Genomic DNA, 18,957 nt, shown 5'->3' on the forward strand with positions numbered 1-18,957 from the left:
AAATTGCCACCGCACTATTTACATTGACACCCACCTCTCTTTTGTACACTGCTGCTACTCGCTGTTTATTATCTATGCATAGTCACTTCACCCCCACCTACATGTACAAACTAACCTGTACCCCAGCACACTGACTTGGTACCGGTGGCCCCTGTATATAGCCTCATTATTGTTATTCTTATTGTGTTATTTTGTATTATTACTTTTTATTTTAGTCTACTTGGTAAATATTTTCTTAACTCTTCTTGAACTGCACTGTTGTGTCTACACTTATTGTATTCGGTGCTTGTGACAAATAAAGTTTGATTTGATTTGATGAGAATACTTTGTTTTTGGTTTGGTTGGTTTGGTTGCCAATAAGGGTGTGTACAGTGTATACGTGGTCTGTCGTAAGGTATTTTGGTAGAAAGCAAATTTTTAAGGTTTGCTCAAGACATTGTTTTCACTGAGTGTTGGAGTCTGCTGTTGCTGATAGTCTCTCACTCCCTCCTGTGTGTCTGTCTGGCTATCACAGAGCAAGCAGCATAGCCGTGGGAAGTCGTTTGGGGATGGAGGTGCTGTGACGCACTGTAGACTTCTATATTGGTCCGCTAATACAGGACTAGCAAAGTTCCAGTGCACTGCTTTTGTGCATTTTTTAAAACTAAATGTGTTTGCCAGCATTTGTAACTTGAGTCTGATAATTGCTTGATATATGTTTTCTAGTTTCTTGAAATACTTTGCAAATGCAACTTAAAGCTGAAATGGTGTATTCATTATTTTTGTAAATGCTCTTATCCAGAGCAATCATTTTCATATGTTTTTGTACTGGTGCCAAGTGAGAATCAAACCCACAACCCTAGCATTGCAAGTACCATGCTCTACCAACTGAGCCACGGCATCATATCACATCATCACAAACCCCTTGATGCCTCCATGTACTCAATTACTGTATTGTCCATTGTTTTTCTTCATGGTGATGGAAAGTATACAGGTCCAAACCTAGATGACCAGCCTATGTACAATACAGTAATGTACATTTACATAAAGTGGTTTGTAAGGATCGTACATTAATACTACACAAACAGTGGTTGCATTCCATGTTATTTTATTACGAAAAATATTTTATTTTATGTGGATGTTAGGTGTCTTTGCCCATAACTTTGCACCTTTTGATGTAAATGCTTGAGGACAAGGTTTTCTTCTTTCTAGATACCATTACAATGACAATCACAAAGAAAGGGACAGGGCAAAAACTCACAACCAACCTTTCATTCATTCTTCCTGCTAATAGTAGTAAATGCCAAGTGCATTACTTTTGTGATTTTTGTATTTTTATTATTGTTACATTTTTTTCAGGGGGTAGTGCAGCACCCTCAGCACCCCTACTTGTCGTGGTTATGGCAAGCAGTAAACGAGTCACAGAGAGTTATCCCACCACTCAGACAGTATAGCTAATGGCTGTCATTACCAAGACATGAGCTGGGATGATTTATAATAGTGTAACTTGTAACTTCCCTGCACTGTACCAAAGTGTGTGTGTGTGTGTGTGTGTGTGTGTGTGTGTGTGTGTGTGTGTGTGTGTGTGTGTGTGTGTGTGTGTGTGTGTGTGTGTGTCTTGGAGAGCATCCAAGGTAGACAGACAAGCAGACCTACAGACAGACAAACACATAGAACACACGTGTTGCTCCCAGGCTGAGTACAAGGTAACGCAATAAACAACCCTTACAACCCTGACCCTGGGAAACCACACCAAGCTGGGAAGAGGGCAGATGATGAAGGGAGGTGGAGATGGAGAGAGAGAAATAGAGAGAGAGAGTGAGAGGGTGGCATGGGGAGAGGGAGAGAGAGAGGAAGAATGGTGATAGGGGAGTGTGGGACTCGAAGGGAGGAAAGACACACAAAAAAATACAACCATTCAAATTTACTTTACAAACAGATACAATCAGAGGTTGGGAAGGCTGGGGGGAAAGGGAGTATGGGACTGCAACAAGGGAGGTAGAAAAATAGAGAGCCAGGCCAAGCACATCCCTTACAGAAAAACCACAGGATTTCATGTGGAAAATCACCATATTTCAAATGAGTAGAAATGTCATGTTTTCACTTGTGTAGTTTCATGTTATCACATGTTGCTTTACATGTTGTCACGTTATCACATTAACTTCACATGAGATCACGTGAAATTCATGTGTTTTTTACATAAGGGACTACAACACATGATCCTACATTTTATATCGAAGTCCCGCTACAATGCACAGCTCTCTAGATTTATACAACATGGGCTCTCTCTACAACATATATTCCTGATGTCTATGTCCCGCTGTAATACAAAACACTCCGGATGTCTACACCCCTGCCTGCTGCAACACTGGATGCTCCATATGAATGCCCTGCATATCTCTATATGAATGAATGTTCACCATATTCATACCCTGCGTACCTACACTACCGTTCAAAAGTTTGGGGTTTCGAAATATCCCTGTTTTTGAAAGAAAAGCACATTTTCTTGTCCATTGAAATAGCATAAAATTGATCAGAAATACATTATTAATGTTGTAAATTGCTATTGTAGCTGGAAACGGAGTCTCTAAACAGAATAGAAAAAGGAGTGGGAGGCTTCGGTGCACAACTGAGCAGTCTCAACGTCAACAGTGAAGAGGCGGCTCCGGGATGCTGGCCTTCTAGGCAGAGTTCCTCTATCCAGTGTCTGTGTTCTTTTGCACATCTTAATATGTTCTATTTATTGGCCAGTCTGAGATACTGTATGGCTTTTCTTTGCAACTCTGACTAGAAAGCCAGCATCCCAGAGTCATCTCTTCACTGTTGACGTTGAGACTGGTGTTTTGCGGGCACTATTTAATGAAGCTGCCAGTTGAGGACTTGTGAGGTGTCTGTTTCTCAAACTAGACACTCTAATGTACTTGTCCTCTTGCTCAATTGTGCTCCGGGGCCACCCACTCCTCTTTCTATTCTGGTTAGAGCCAGTTTGCGCTGTTCAGTGAAGGGAGTAGTACACAGCTTTGTACGAGATCTTCAGTTTCTTGGCAATTTCTCACATGGAATAGCCTTCATTTCTCAGAACAAGAATAGACTGACAAGTTTCAGAAGAAATTACTTTGTTTCTGGACATTCTGAGCTTGTAATCGAACCCACAAAGCTGATGCCCCAGATACTCAACTAGTCAAAAGAAGGCCAGTTTCATTGCGTCTTTAATCAGAACAACAGTTTTCAACTGTGCTACCATAATTGCAGAAGGGTTTTCTAATGGTCAATTGGCCTTTTAAAATGATAAACTTGGATTAGCTAACACAAGGTGCCATTGGAACACAGGAGTGATGGTTGCTGATAATGGGCCTCTGTACGCCTACATAGACATTCCATAAAAAATCTGCCGTTTCCAGCTACAATAGTCCTTTACAATATTAACAATGTCTACAGTGTATTTCTGATCAATTTGATGTTATTTTAATGGACAAAAAAATGTGTGTAACGGTATTCGTCGTCTGAAGAAGAATCATCGGACCAAAGCGCAGCGTGGTAAGTGTTCTGGGCTGTGGGGGAGCACTGGAGCTCTGGTGCACAGCCTTGGCAGCTGTATGCCCACTTTAGCCTGGCCCCTCCAGAGTGCAGGCACAGGTCGAACCGGGCTGTGGGGGAGCACTGAAGATCTAGTGCTTAATACTCGCACCTCTCCATTAGGCTCAATGCCCACTTTCGCCCGGCACGGGCGAAGCGCAGGCATATGATGAACTGAACCCTCCCTGCCCCCCGAGGACACAGTACGTAGAGCCGGCGCAGGATACCCTGGGCCGAAACGGCGCACCGGAGACCAAACGCGCTGAGCTGGCACAATCCGCCCTGGCTAGATGCCCACTCTCGCATGGCACTTGCGGGGGGCTGGCATATAACGCTCCGGGCTATGAGCGCGCATTGGAGACACCGTGCGCTTCACTGCATAACACGGTGCCTGACCAGTACCACGCTGCTTCCGGTAAGCACGGGGAGTTGGCTCAGGTCTATCGCCTGACCGGCAATCTCCCCGTGTGCCCACCCCCCTAAAATAATTGGGCTGCCTCTCGTGCCTGCTGCTCTGCCTTGTCTCATATCGCCGCCTCTCAGCTTTAGCTGCCTCTAGTTCTTCCTTCCGATATTCCCCAGACTGTCTCCAGGGTCCCTGTCCGTCCAATATCTCCTCGCAAGTCCAGGAGTCCTGAACCCTCTGCTCCTCATTACCACGCTGCTTGGTCCGTTTGTGGTGGGTAGTTCTGTAACGGTATTCGTCGTCTGAAGAAGAATCATCGGACCAAAGCGCAGCGTGGTAAGTGTTCATGTTACTTTATTTCAAACTGAACACTCTAACAAAAATAACAAAGAGAATAACCGACACAGTAAGGTGCAAAACACTAAACAGAAATTAACTACCCACAAAAACCCTGTGGGAAAAAGCTACCTATGTATGGTACCCAATCAGAGCCAACGATAGACAGCTGTCCCTGATTGAGAACCATACCAGGCCAAGACATAGAAATACAAAACATAGAAAAAAGGAACATAGAATGCCCACCCAAGTCACACCCTGACCAAACCAAAATAGAGACATAAAAAGCTCTAAGTTCAGGGCGTGACAATGTGCTTTTCTTTCAAAAACAAGGACATTTCTAAGTGACCCCAAACATTTGAACGGGTTGTGTACGTCTGGCGTATCTAAAGTATGTCCTGGGCTGGGAATGACCCCTCTCACCCCAGAGAACACAGAATAAAAAGACTACATGAACCTATCTAAACCTGCTGATGACAACAGCACAGCACCATCCCACTGGATACCTTAACACTGTGAAAGCACAATATCTGTTCTGGGCTGGTGGGAGAATGTGTGTGAGTGTGTGTGTGTGTGTGTGTGTGTGTGTGTGTGTGTGTGTGTGTGTGTGTGTGTGTCTGTGTGTGTGTGTGTGTGTGTGTGTGTGTGTGTGTGTGTGAAGTTGCTCTGAACATCACATTTTGAGGTTAAAGGGATATTTCAGGATTTTGGCAAATCTACTTCCTCAGCGTCACATCAACTCGTGGATACCATTTGTACGCCTCTCTGTCCAGTATGAAGGAAGTTAGAGGTAGTTTTGAAAGCCAATGCTAACTAACTAGCATTAGTGCCTGGACTGGATCCTATCGGTATGTGCTATCATGCTAAGGTTTTGGATAGGGTTAAAACGTTGAATTTAGGCATTCAGTCTGAATGGTTAAGGTAAAGGTAAAGGTTTGGGATAGGGTTAAAACAAAATCAAAATAAACAAGTGTCTACCACTGGATTGGACACTCAACCTTCATATCCGGAGTGATGGGGTTACACACACTGGGATTACGAACACTGGGATTTAACAGGCGACCTTCTGATCCGGAGTGATGGGATTACGCACATCCGTCACCCCCGTGCACAACGCCATAGAAAACCCCAAGCCTACTTGATGGTAATAGCGCTCACTGTTGCCCCCAGTGGCCGGATTTGTAGGCATTTCCCGATGTCCTCAAGACAAGGGCAGACGTCCAATTAAGAAGTCAATCTTGAGCAATCTGCCTGGTTGAGGGCTGTATACTGATTACATGGTGATTATTTTAGGGCTTTTTGCAACCCTAGTTGTTTGTGTACGCAAATGAATCTGGGTCTGGGCACACTACAGACACACACACACACACAAACAAACACGTTGTTCTCCCTGGTTTGATGATGGTGGGTATCTCAGAGGCGGGGTAGTTCTAACAGAGTAGCAGAGAGAGAACCGTCAGACTGATACAGTGCTGCTGCACTAAACTTATGTAAGAACCCTTCATCAATATTCTATCAGTGTTCTCATTGCATGGCCATGGCTGACTGAACCCAATGAAACAGCAGCTAATACAATAGGGATGTTGCACATGACAGCAGCTTATACAGCTACACCAGATAGCCTCTACTGTATCTTGACCTGATCACTTTGACAAGGTAAGCATAACAGACCTCACTTCGACACAGGTCTGTCTCTCTCTCTCTTTCTCTCTCTCTCTCTTTCTCGCTCTCTCTCACTCTCTCTCTCTCTCTCACTCTCACTCTCTCTCTCTCTCTCTCTTTCTCTCTCTCTCTCTCTCTCTCTCTCTCTCTCTCTCTCACTCTCGCTCTCTCTCGCTCTCACTCAAGCTTTAGTAAAAAGGCCACTGAGATAATAAAATCAACAGTAAAAGTCACAAATAAATAATAGTAATAGTGATTAGAGAAAGGGGAATATACATATCATTTATTAAAAATGAAATACAGAAATATCTAATTTACATAAGTATTCACACCCCTGAGTCAATACTTTGTAGATACACCTTTGGCAGTGATTACAGCCGTGAGTATTTCTGGGTAAGTCTAAGGCTTTGCAAACCTGGATTGTACATTTTTTCTCCAATATTCTTTTCAAAATTCTTCAAGCTCTGTCAAGTTGATTGTTGTTCATGGCTAGACAGCCATTTTCAAGTCTTGCCATTGATTCTCAAGCAGATTTAAGTCAAAATGGTGACTTGGCCACTAAGGAGCATTTAATGTCATCTTGGTAAGTAACTCCAGTGTAGAGTTTGCCTTGTGTTTTAGGCTATTGTCCTGCTGAAAGGTGAATTTGTTTGCCAGTATCTTTTGGAAAGCAGACTGAACCAGGTTTTCCTCTAGAATTGTGCCTTTGCGTATAGCTGTATTCCATTTATTTTCATCCTAAGAAACGCCCTAGTTCTTGCCGATGACAAGCATACCCATAATATGATGCAGCCACCTCCATGCTTGAAAATATGAAGAGTGGTATTCAGTGATGTGTTGTATTGAATTTACCCCAAACATATGTGGGGCACAGAGATGGGGTAGTCAGTCAAAAAGCATGATAACCACTACTATTGAATACTTAATGGGTCCATGCAACTTATTATGTGAATTGATCAGCACATTTTTACTTCCGAAATCATTTAGGCTTGCCTTAACAAAGGGGTTGAATACTTATTGACATCAAGCTTGACATTTTGTATTAATTTGTAAAAAAAATTCAACCAACAAAAATCCACTTTGACATTATGGGATATTCTGTGTAGATCAGTGACACAAAAAAAATATATTTTAAATTCAGGCTGTAACACAACAAAATTTGGAAATATAAAAAATGTGTGGATACATTCTGAAGGCATTATAAATATTGTAAGAGATTGACTGAGAGATTGTGTGTGTCTCTCTCTCGCTCCCATAACACATAGACACGTAAGCACTTCCATGGCAGAATGCATAATCTGTGAGAATATTTGACATGGGAATATCTCACACTCAGGTGACACCCCTCTGAGTGAAGGTGGTATGGACCATGAGATTTACTCTCACCACGGGGTTGAATAACCAGTGCACTCTCTGAGGATGTGCACATATGGTCTCACACACACACACACACACACACACACACACACACACACACACACACACACACACACACACACACACACACACACACACACACGAGAACGCAATGCAGCCTCACTGGTGGCAACAAGATAGAGCAAGTACTGTATATTATACAACCTTCACATAAGAAGCTCAAGAAAAATCACACACACACATACAAATACACATCTAGCTGTAACTCAGTCTTAAGACACTAGTTAACCAGTCATACACACCGTACACACACACCACACCACACCCCAGCCAAGTGTTCTCGTTTAATAATTTACTTAAATTCATGGGAGGGAAAAGGCTGCTTTGAAAAATGCTGTGAGCTGAGAGGTGTCTGTTAGACATTATAGCCTTTTACAAGTCTAAACCATGCAGGGTTGAACCAAGTGTGGTCAGATAGGGATGAGCCAAGATACTGTAGATAGTGTTGTAATGGCTGGGTGACCCCGATCATAAATAAGTTATATTCCAGGTTCCAACTACACCTCTGTGTCTGTTAGCTCAGCCTGTACTTAGTGAACCTGCAGGTACGGTCAAGTTGGAACAACAGACCCAGGCTGCCCCTTCGGTTTGGAGCTCACAGCAAAACAACAGTCCTTGCAGTCCTGGCTCATATCCAAAGTGTTAGAGCTTATACAATTTCCATTAAGCATTTAATGAAGCATTCATGCCTTCATGAAAAAGAAAGTGTGTCGGTAGTGAAAAGTAAAGTCAAAGCAGTCCACCTCTGGAACTTAATCTTATAATCAAAGGTGAAAATGTAGTTTCCCCTCTCCCCTCTCCCCCGCACCCTCTCTCTCTCTCATTGGTCTCTTTTTGAAATGACAGGTGTCATAAAGAAGGAGTTCTACAGGAATCCCAGCCCGAGGCTCCAGGTGTGTGCTCAAACTCGACTTCCATCCTGTCCCGTCTCCTCCCCTCCTCAGCCCAGAGGGGCCCCACCAGACAAGACGAAAGGGGCCAGCCCAGAAACAAAATCTTGCCTCCCTCCGCTAACAACAGCCAGAACAAAATCAGACCAGATCACCACCCTGTATTAGTACTGAGAACACGCAAACACCATGACATACCTGTACTGTCTGTCTGGCTCCTACACAGCACTTAGACCTGCATACCTGGCCTCACACTCTCCTATACTTAAACATTGTGCCATACAGTATATTAATAACCCCACGTACTGTCTACTATCTAACCCCGAATACCTAGCTAATAATGAGAGTCACTTCCCTGAATCATTACAATACGAACCACAACGAAACAAAAAAGCACAAAAAAGTCTTCAACATTTAAAAAAAGCATGTACTTGGTTGACAATGTTTCAACAGGGATCGCCAGATCCTGAAACTTCAGTGTTATAACACCATAACCACGAACAGCATTTTGTAGACCTATGCATCACTTCCAGATCCAGTCCACACTGTAAATACCTGGAAGACTAAAGGTCTCTGGAAACCTCTGGCTGCTCTGCTCCATCCTCATGACTCATACTGTCTCACGCTCACACCTCCTCCCTGTACAATCAACACTGGGCAGCAGGATAACAGCATGGAGGGGAGAAGACTAATAACCTTTCAGTGGCCAGCACCACCACCAGCACCAGCACCACTACCAGCACCACCAGCACCAGCACCACCACTACCAGCACCACCACCACCACCAGCACCAGCACCACCAACACCAGCACCACCAGCAGCACCACCACCATAACAATACAGCTGAATAGGCTACCTAGAATACTGTGTCAGTCAGTACAAACATTATGTTTCCCCTGTACTGTCTCTGAAAGGCTTTTGGGATACAAGTCATTGAAACATTTACTGGCGTTGAACTTTTTCTGTTGCGTAACAATCCCATTTAGGAAGAGTGGGAGCATTCTGACATCACGTGCATAAAGCAACTCATGCTGGGGCGACCGTTAAAGGTATTTGGGAATCACAAATGTCTTTTTTTTAACGTTTCTTCTTCTACTGCTATTTGCCTTTAAAACCATGCACATAGACATATGAAAGTCTACAGAGGAGCCAGTGTAACGGGCTGAACCCTCTAGCTGCTGGTATACAGTACATAGTCTACTGCTTCGTAGAACTGTCAGGCAAATGCCATGTCACCGCGGCTGTCACAACAGGTCTCGCATCAACACCGACACACAGAGACACTGTGGCAACAACCAATGGCCCACAGCAACGCTATCAACAAAGAAACACTGCAATACACGTACTGTACAACCCATACATTGTCTTAACCACCAAACACTAATGAGACCAGGTAATCCAAATATTTCAAGAAGAGATTTGACTAATTGTGGAATATTGCAAAACGGTATTGCATCACCTTTTCTGAAACAGACAGTTTGTTTGTAAATCCAAAGATGCGTTCTAGCTTGACAGTGATTGCGCTTTTATGGCGATAAATCTGGAATCCTTTTCATTTATGGTACTAGAGAGGATTTATTGATTTGTGACATATGTCTACTGACAGGGACTGTGTTGGGAAATAGCTTGAGCTGGTATTGCAGTGCCAAATTCTGAGATGGTGATTAATATGCATTGGCTGTGTTAAATAAATCATATGAATGAACTTGATATATCATGCTGATATTGTGACGTGGTGCTAGGTAGGGGTTTATGTAAGACTGTTTGTTCTCTCCTGACCATCCCTCAGCTACTGCCTGGAAGACCAGAGAGGAATGCACTGTGGCAGGACACTCACTCTCCTTCCATTTCTCTTTCTCTCCTTCTCTCTTTCACTCTGTCTCCCTCCCTCTCTCTCTCTCTCTCTCTCTCTCTCTCTCTCTCTCATGCTGTTTGTGTTTGTCTCCCTCTCTTTCACCATTCTGTTTATTCATGAGCACTTCGGTGCAAAGTACAGTGTGAGCAAACACGCACTCGCACTCTAATCACACACACATGCATGTGCATGTACACACGGGCGTGCACACACACAAACACACAGTAAATATATTAGTTTGGTTTTGACATGCTGCCAGACATCTCTGCTTATTCCCCACTATCCCCCATTGTTCCCTAATGTCACTGCTTGTCACTGGGTTGTATGAGTGGCGATCACATGTCCCCCCAGCATCTACCCCCCCCCCCCCCCCCCCCCCCCAATATCACTTCTGCTCTCTCTGTCCAGGGTGACCATCATATAGTGTACAAAACATTAGGAACATCTTCCTAATATTGAGTAGCATCCCTTTTTGCCCTCAGAACAGCCTCAATTCGTGGGGGCATGGACTCTACATGGTGTCAAAAGCGTTCCACAGGGATGCTGGCCAATGTTGACTTCAATGCTTCCCACAGTTGTGTCAAGTTGGCTGGATGTCCTGTGGGTGGTGGACCATTCTTGATAAACACGGGAAAATGTTGAGCGTAAAAAACCCAGCAACATTGCAGTTCTTGACACACTCAAACCGGTGCACCTGGCACCTACTACCATACCCCGTTCAAAAGCACTTAAATGTGTTGTCTTGCCCATTCACCCTCTGAATGGCATACGTACAATCAATGTCTCAACTGTCTCAAGGCTAAAAAAAATCCTTCTTCAACATGTTTTCTTCACTTTTATCTAAACTGACTGGAGTGGATTTAACAGGTGACATTAATAAGGGATGTCATGTTCCTAATGTTTTGTACACTCAGTACTCATTGTACTTGTTTAGCTACTGTATCCTCTCAAACCACCCAATATTCACTTTCCTAAAGGTCATTCTCCCTCTCGCCTCACTGACCACCTGCCCCAAATGTTATCCCCCACCTCTTGGAAACTCAAGAAGTCCCCAAAAAATATTGCTTCATCATCATAACACTGCTTCATCGTCATCATAATCACCATCATTGTCATCATCATCCTCATCATCATCATCATCATCATCATACTTAGCCCTAGAGGGTACTGACCTTAAAGGCGTGCTTGCGGCTGATGTTATCCAGCACCTGCACTTCTCCGATCCGAAAGCTGAGCAGAGGAAGACTTCCCAACACTCCTTCCTCCTTCTCGTCTGGGTAGGAGGAAGAGGGGAAAAAAGAGAGAGAAAGAATAAAGATTGGGATCAAAATCAACAAAAAAATCACATCTTTTAGAAAACGCGACAAAGATCTATTATAACAGAAAGGGTCCACACCTACAGTAAATAAAGAGTGGTGAATAGTGAAAGCACAGTCTGGTGTCGCAGTTTGCAAACTCCTCTAGTGGTAGCTGCAGCTGTAGCTACCACAACACCCACGTCCCACTGTAGGGGAAATATCAATTTTGGTCCAGAAGTCCAGTGATAAGTGACACACTCACACACACACACTCTCTCTCTCTCTCTCTCTCTCTCTCTCTCTCTGACACACACAGAGAAACTCGCGTAAAATCCAACGGCGGTCAGATATTTTTTTTTAAATGAGCAGAGCGCTGGGGAAGAAAGAGGAGTGCGTGAGCGGCACTTGTGCTGATTAAATAATGGAGCAGATGATGACAATTTCGAGGGCTGGCGATGAGGCTGACAGGGAGTCCACAGTAGTAGCTGCTGCCCTCCTTATCTCTCTCTCCCTCGTTCCCTCTTTCTCTTTCTCTCTCGCTCTGCCTGGCTCTTTTGCTCTCTCTCTCGGCTGATCCCTCTCTTGTTCTCTCTCTCTCTCGGCTGATCCCTCTCTCGCTCTATCTCTCTAAGCAGAGCTGTACTGCGTAGATGTAAGTGCCTTCCTCGGTTGCAGAGCACACGTGTGTTTGAGAGAGAGCGGAATAGAGAAAGAGAGGGAGGGAGAGACTGAGAGGAGGGATGGGGGAGGGGGAGCTGTGTTTGTGCAATCATACAGTACTATTTGCTGTGTGTGTGTGTGTGAGTGTGTGTGTGTGTGTGTGTGTGTGTGTGTGTGTGTGTGTGTGTGTGTGTGTGTGTGTGCGTGTGCGCGTGTGCGTGTGCGTGTTCGCGTGTGTGTGTGTGTGTGTGTGTGTGTGTGTGTGTGTGTGTGTGTGTGTGTGCGTGCGTGTGCGTGTGTGTGTGTGATAGCGATCAGCCAATGTGACTCAGTGTTGCTGGAATCCTGAATACTGGCCTTCAGCTAACTGTACCTGCCCTCTCTCCACCAATCAAAGAGCAGGATTTTCTGCAACACACAGAAAAGGTAAATAGCCACTCCTCTTTCCCTCAAACAAATTCAAACTTGAGCTCACAAGTTCTGTATTTCATTGCAAAAATCTGTTCATTCTCAAACAGTTCTACCCTACAACTGAAATATCTTATAAAGGCTATCAAGTTGTATTAAATATACTGTATCACATAAACATAGTCGCACATTAATAACGGATGTAATAAGAAACAATGTGATTTATTGCCAAACAGCCTTTCAAAGTCGTCTCAAGATAATCCCAAGGAGAAGACTGGTGAGAAGAAACAGAGTTGTGATTGTGAAACCTGTGGCAGAGCTTCTCAGTGTTCACCAACAAACGCCGTGCCCATCCAGAGACACAAAGACGCTAGGAGAGGCAAAACACACAGCAAACACACCTCTGAAAACACACACTTCTGAAGACACTCCTGCTAGCACAAACACTTATGAAGAAGAAAGTTGCCTATAATGACTGTGAAATGTCACCTCATTCTGACTCAAGTCTGACTCTTGTTTGACACCACACAGACTCCCTCCCCTTTGTGTGTGTGTGTGTGTGTGTGTGTGTGTGTGTGTGTGTGTGTGTGTGTGTGTGTGTGTGTGTGTGGGTGCGTGGGTGGGTGTGTGTGTGTGTGTGTGAGAGAGTTAAGACACAGGATCAGGGTAAATCTGCTCCCTAACAGCTATATATTAGCATCCCAAAACAACAGCATATCAACGCTTCTGAAGATGCACAAACACTCTATTTAGCAAAGAATTCCTCTATATTTACTGTACACTCAGGGTCAGCTAGGACATTGGTAACTTGTGACATCAAGTCCCTGACTGTACATACAGCATTAGGCAGTCAGCTATTTTGCTCTGTTGGGAAATTATATTTGGGATGTTTTATGATCCTTTGGAGATGGGGGTGGTATGTAGTGCTAGAGTTGTTAGAGTTGCAGAAATGTAGCTGCTAAGTTGCCAGTTGGAATCCCTGGCTGAGCACTGAAGAGAACCGGGGACTTCTATACACACTCCTAATCTCCTTGTATAGAGCAACTACTCCACCTCCCCTGGCCAGGACAGCTGACATGCTTTGACAATGTCACCTCCAAGTCCCAACAACAAAAGACCTTAGCATCTTTTTGCCCCTCTCTCCTTGCTGGCATGGTGATCGTGGCAGTAAATCGCACAGTCAGACATGCTCCCTTCCTCCCTCTCTTTTTTTCCACAACACAGCTGGGAGAAAAGGGAGGGAGACGAAAACATCCCATCAGACGTGTGTGAAATCCCGAGAGAGGAATCACTGTGACCAGAAGGAGAGAAAGGGGGAAGAAAAGGAAAGAAAAGGAAATGGAGAAATTATAGAAAAGCAAGCGGGGCTCTGGGGCCAGTTTGTGAATATTGCTCAACGTGAATTTGGCCGTCGCTTCACACTGAGCTATTGAATCACAGAACAACCGGAACATTTCAATATGAAAGATTCTTAGAAGCTGCTAAGCTCCAATTCATGTGGGGGTGTTTTCTGATTCCCGGTTCTATTCTTATCATTTCATTTCTCTGCTTTGCTTTGAATACGTCCTTATTCACGTTGGATTTGCATCTGTGTGTACGGGACAGGGAATGGAGTGGAGTGTTTTATAAAAGGAGCAATTCCAGGTTAACTACAGGGAATTAAACACCTAATTGCACTCTGTAGCTCACAGAATACTGGTAGATTCACCAACAAAATCACTTTATACCCAAAGAAGGGCTCTGCAAAGAACCTTAGCTTCCCTAAGGTGTCAACAGTCTTTAGACATAGTTTGATAGGTGGGGGCTCTCAGAGTGAGTTTTTGCGCTACAGAGTAAAGCCGCCATTGTTCCTCCCGCTGTTATTGAAAAACCTACACACTCGGTTGATATATTATCGAATATATATTTTAAAAACTACCTGAGGAATGATTATAAAAAAACGTTTGACATGTTTCTGTGGACATTATGAAGACCATTTGGAATTTCCGTCTGCGTTGTCGTGACCGCTCTTTCCTGTGGATTTCTGAACATAACGTGACAAACAAACGGAGGTATTTTGGGTATAAAAATAATCTTTATGGAACAAAAGGAACATTTGTTGCGTAACTGGGTCTCGTGAGTGAAAACATCCGAAGATCATCAAAGGTCAACGGTTAATTTGATTGCTTTTCTGATTTTCGTGACCAAGCTTCCTGATGCTAAGTGTACATAATGCTATGCTAGGCTATCGATAAAATTACACAAACGTTTGGATTGCTTTCGCTGTAAAGCATAATTTCAAAATCTGAGATGACAGGTGAATTAACAAAAGGCTAAGCTGTGTTTCGCAATATTGCACTTGTGATTTCATGAATATGAATATTTTTTATCAATATTATTTGACTGTTGCGCTATGCTATTCAGTGGTTGCTGACGAAAATTATCCTGTGACAGGGATGGGTAGCGTCAAGAAGGGAAATCTAATATTATTTCTAACAAAGATACGTACATACACTGAGTATACAAACATTAGGAACACCTGTTCTTTCCATGACAGACTGACCCGGTGAATACAGCATAAAGCTATGACCCCTTTTTGATGTTACCTTCAATCAGTGTAGACGAAGTGGAGGAGACAGGTTAAAGACAAGATTTTTAAAGCATTGAGTAAATTGAGGCATGGATTGTGTACTTGTGCAATTCAAGACAAAATATTTAAGTGCCTTTGAACGGGGTGTGGTACTAGGTGACAGACGCACCAATTTGAGTGTGTCAAGAACTGCAACGCTGCAGATCTTGACACACGTGTGTATCAAGAATGGTCCATCACCCAAAGGACATCCAGACAACTTGACACAACTGTGGGAAGCATTGGAGTCAACATGGGCCAGCATCCCTGTGGAATGCTTTAGACACCTTGTAGTCCATACCCTGGCATATTGAGGCTGTTCTGAGGGAAAAAAGGGGAAACAACTCAATATTAGGAATCTGTTCCTAATGTTTTGTACACTTAGTGTATATTTCGGGATGTTGTGTATCCCTGGAAATAATCAGAATTCATGTAAACATTACAGTTTTGAAAACATAGCTTGTCAGAAAAAAGTGGTCTCTTGGTACAGCATACCCCGGTGGGGTAAGTTAAGCTGCTCACAAATTATTGTACTGAATGAAATAATACCACTACCTTTTTAAAACACATTTCAATACAATCACAATCGCTTTTTGTCTTTTACGCATTTTAAGCATCTTTTAACACAGGCTTAACACCTAACAAACAATTTGTACTTTTCTTAACACTTTGAAAATAGGCCAGACCCTGTTGTTACTCCATATGCTAGCGATAATGCCTTGCATTACAAATGGGTACAAAACACTTCAATTTGCTCAACTTGCTATTGGCTCAACGATGGGCTCAACTTACCCCAAGGTAAACACATTTTGACCACAAGGATGCACTTTCATGCTTGATTTAGGACCTCATATTGAAGCTTATAGAGACCACAACTGGTGTATAAGTATAAAACAATCTTTAAATGATCAACTTCGGTTTAGATACAAGCATCATGAAACCTCTATCTCAGTAAATTCATTTGACTTGGTGAAAATCTTTTTTTTTTTAAACCTAACTTGCTTATCACTTTTTCTATGTGGTTTCTTCCTTCATATACTCCATGAAATGATGACCTGATCCTAAATATTTGGTCAAATTATAGATTGTGTGCATGATTTACACACACACACACACACACACACACACACACACACACACACACACACACACACACACACACACACACACACACACACACACACACACACACACACACACAGCTGTGTGTGTGAATGAGACAAATGCAACAAAAGTCCAACTTTGGGGGGGGTCTCTAATTATCCATAATTTTGTTTAAAATGCTACTTTGTACTTCTACAGTGGTAAATATGATATATTAAAAGCTTATTCCAAATGAAACAAGCGCCCCCGCCTCTCAAGGTTTAAACCAGTGAAAGTTAGTTCAGGGTCTTTGAATTGTGTTAATCTCTCTACTCTGCCAGTCTGCCTTTCTATCTGTCTGTCTTTCGCCAGCAAATTTGCAACATTGTATCGACTGGATGGAGCTCGATGAGCGCAGGACAGACACCGCTGTATTTGCATTCCATATTTCAGCCCCTTTTCAGGTGTCCCAACTTTTCTTCTATTCTTCAATAGTGAATGTCACTGAATGTCATGACACTTTTTGGTGCTGGAGAAGGACTTTTGTCTATTCTGCTATAGGGGGGTTGGGTTAAATGCGGAAGACACATTTCAATTCCATGCATTCGGTTCTGCAACTGACTCGGTATCCCCTTTCCCTTCAAATATGGCAGACAGGACCTGAAGGTCAGGGACTAGAGTATAGAGAGAGAAAGAAAGAGAGGGGAAGGGGGGGAAAGACAATTATCATCTTCTTTCTTCTTCATCTTGTATGTGGTCATTCTACCTGGCCGTGGGTTGTATGGGTAGCAGAGGGCTGCAGGTGGACCAGTGGGAGTGACAGACTGAACATCTGTCATGTTAAGAGACAGAGACAACCTCGACCCTCTCAGAATTCCGTCTTCCGGAGTAGTGTGCAGTCGATGTGAGTCACCTTCAATGCTGCCCTGATGGAGAGACTGTGCTGTATAAGGAGTGTGTGTGTGTGTGTGTGTGTGTGTGTGTGTGTGTGTGTGTGTGTGTGTGTGTGTGTGTGTGTGTGTGTGTGTGTGTGTGTGTGTGTGTGTGTGTGTGTGTGTGTGTGTGTGTGTGTGCGTGTGTGTGCGTGTGTGTGCGTGTGTGTGTGTGTGCGTGCGTTAAATATCAATCTCTATAGATTGCTGACATAGCCGAACGTACTCAAGTCTTTTGTAAAGCATTTCTCACCACATACCACAATGACCCTCTTGCACTTCTATATGTACACAGAGCCACCCATAAACCCACACACACTTACTGTAGCTCGTACATCAAACTCTAAGAAGATACCTCGAGCCGTGTGACATATTCAAATGCCACATTGTTTATTCTCCACTCCTGGCTGTGGCTCAGAAGATGACAGATGAAGACCACAAAGATTTGGGGACTTGGCATGGAGGAGAGTAGAGACACTGTGTGATATTAAAGCACCTTGAACAAGTCAACAGTCCTCTTGACATAGTGGTGACGTGCACCAGACCCACAGCCTTCCACTCTGCTAACAGAACACACTGACATGACATCATGTACTGTAGCTAAAAAAAACACAAACAATGTCACCATTTTAAATGTGACACCAGCCTATGACAGTACAACCAAGCCAAGGAGGGAACAAAGCTTTCCAGTTGCCAAAGCAGATACAACCAAACAAATCCCCAGAGTAGGACTCTGAGAGACAGACAGAGGTAGCAGGTGTAGTGAGGTGTCTTGGCCAGGTTTCCATTGAAAAACAGATTCTAGCCACAAAGGGCTCTGCTTAAAATAATGCCAGCTGAGACACTACCCATGGTTCTTTATATTTTTTTCCTTTATTTAACTAGGCAAATCAGTTAAGAACAATTTCTTATTTTCAATGACGGCCTGTTCAGGGGCAGAACGACAGATTTGTACCTTGTCAGCTCTGGGGTTTGAACTTGCAACCTTCCAGTTACTAGTCCAACGCTCTAACCACTAGGCTACCCTGCCGCTCTGTGGTACTGCCTGGATCAAATAAAGGTTACATAGACAATGTATACATGCTGTAAATATTGTAAATATTTTGTTAAGTCAACCCCATGTATGTACAGTTGAAGTCGGAAGTTTAAATACACTTAGGTTGGAGTCATTAAAACTCCACAAATGTCTTGTTATCGTTTGGCGAGTAAATTCCAGACAATGATGTCATGGCTTTAGAAGCTTCTGATAGGCTAATTGACATCATTTGAGTCAATTGGAGGTGTACCTGTGGATGTATTTCAAGGCCTACCTTCAAACTCAGTGCCTCTTTGCTTAACATCACGGTAAAATCAAAAGAAATCAGCCAAGACCTCAGAAAAAAATTGTAGACCTCTACAAGTCTGGTTCATCCTTGGGAGCAATTTCCAAATGACTGAAGGTACCACGTTCATCTTACAATCAGTAGTACGCAAGTATAAACACCATGGGACCACGCAGCCATCATACCGCTCAGGAAGGAGAAGTGTTTTGTCTCCTAGAGATGAACTTACTTTGGTGCAAAAAGTGCAAATCAATCCCAGAACAACAGCAAAGGACCCTGTGAAGATGCTGGAGGAAACAAATACCAAAGTATCTATATCCACAGTAAAACGAGTCCAATATCGACATAACCTAAAAGGACGCTCAGCAAGGAAGAAGCCACTGCTCCAAAACCGCCCAAAAAAATCCAGACTACGGTTTGCAACTGCACATGGGGACAAAGATCATACTTTTTGGAGAAACGTCCTCTGGGCTGATGAAACAAAAATACAACTGTTTTGCCATAA

At 43.4% G+C, this 18,957-nt stretch overlaps 1 protein-coding gene across 11 annotated transcripts in view; it reads right to left on the reverse strand.

The window, feature by feature from the left end:
- LOC139370866 (pleckstrin homology domain containing, family A member 6) overlaps nucleotides 1-18,957 on the reverse strand; it is a 185,712-nt gene that overhangs the window by 41,977 nt on the left and 124,778 nt on the right. For 7 of the 11 annotated variants that reach the window (XM_071110690.1, XM_071110691.1, XM_071110694.1 and 4 more), the window contains one exon: nucleotides 11,314-11,414. In XM_071110690.1, coding sequence (XP_070966791.1) covers nucleotides 11,314-11,414 — 101 coding nt within the window. Of the gene's footprint in view, nucleotides 1-11,313; nucleotides 11,415-11,537; nucleotides 12,129-18,957 lie in introns of those variants that run through there. The other 4 variants (XM_071110698.1, XM_071110699.1, XM_071110701.1 and 1 more) reach the window with 3 other exon arrangements.

Source organism: Oncorhynchus clarkii, chromosome 17 (assembly GCF_045791955.1).
Source record: "Oncorhynchus clarkii lewisi isolate Uvic-CL-2024 chromosome 17, UVic_Ocla_1.0, whole genome shotgun sequence".
In the NCBI taxonomy this organism is placed as follows: Eukaryota; Metazoa; Chordata; class Actinopteri; order Salmoniformes; family Salmonidae; genus Oncorhynchus; species Oncorhynchus clarkii.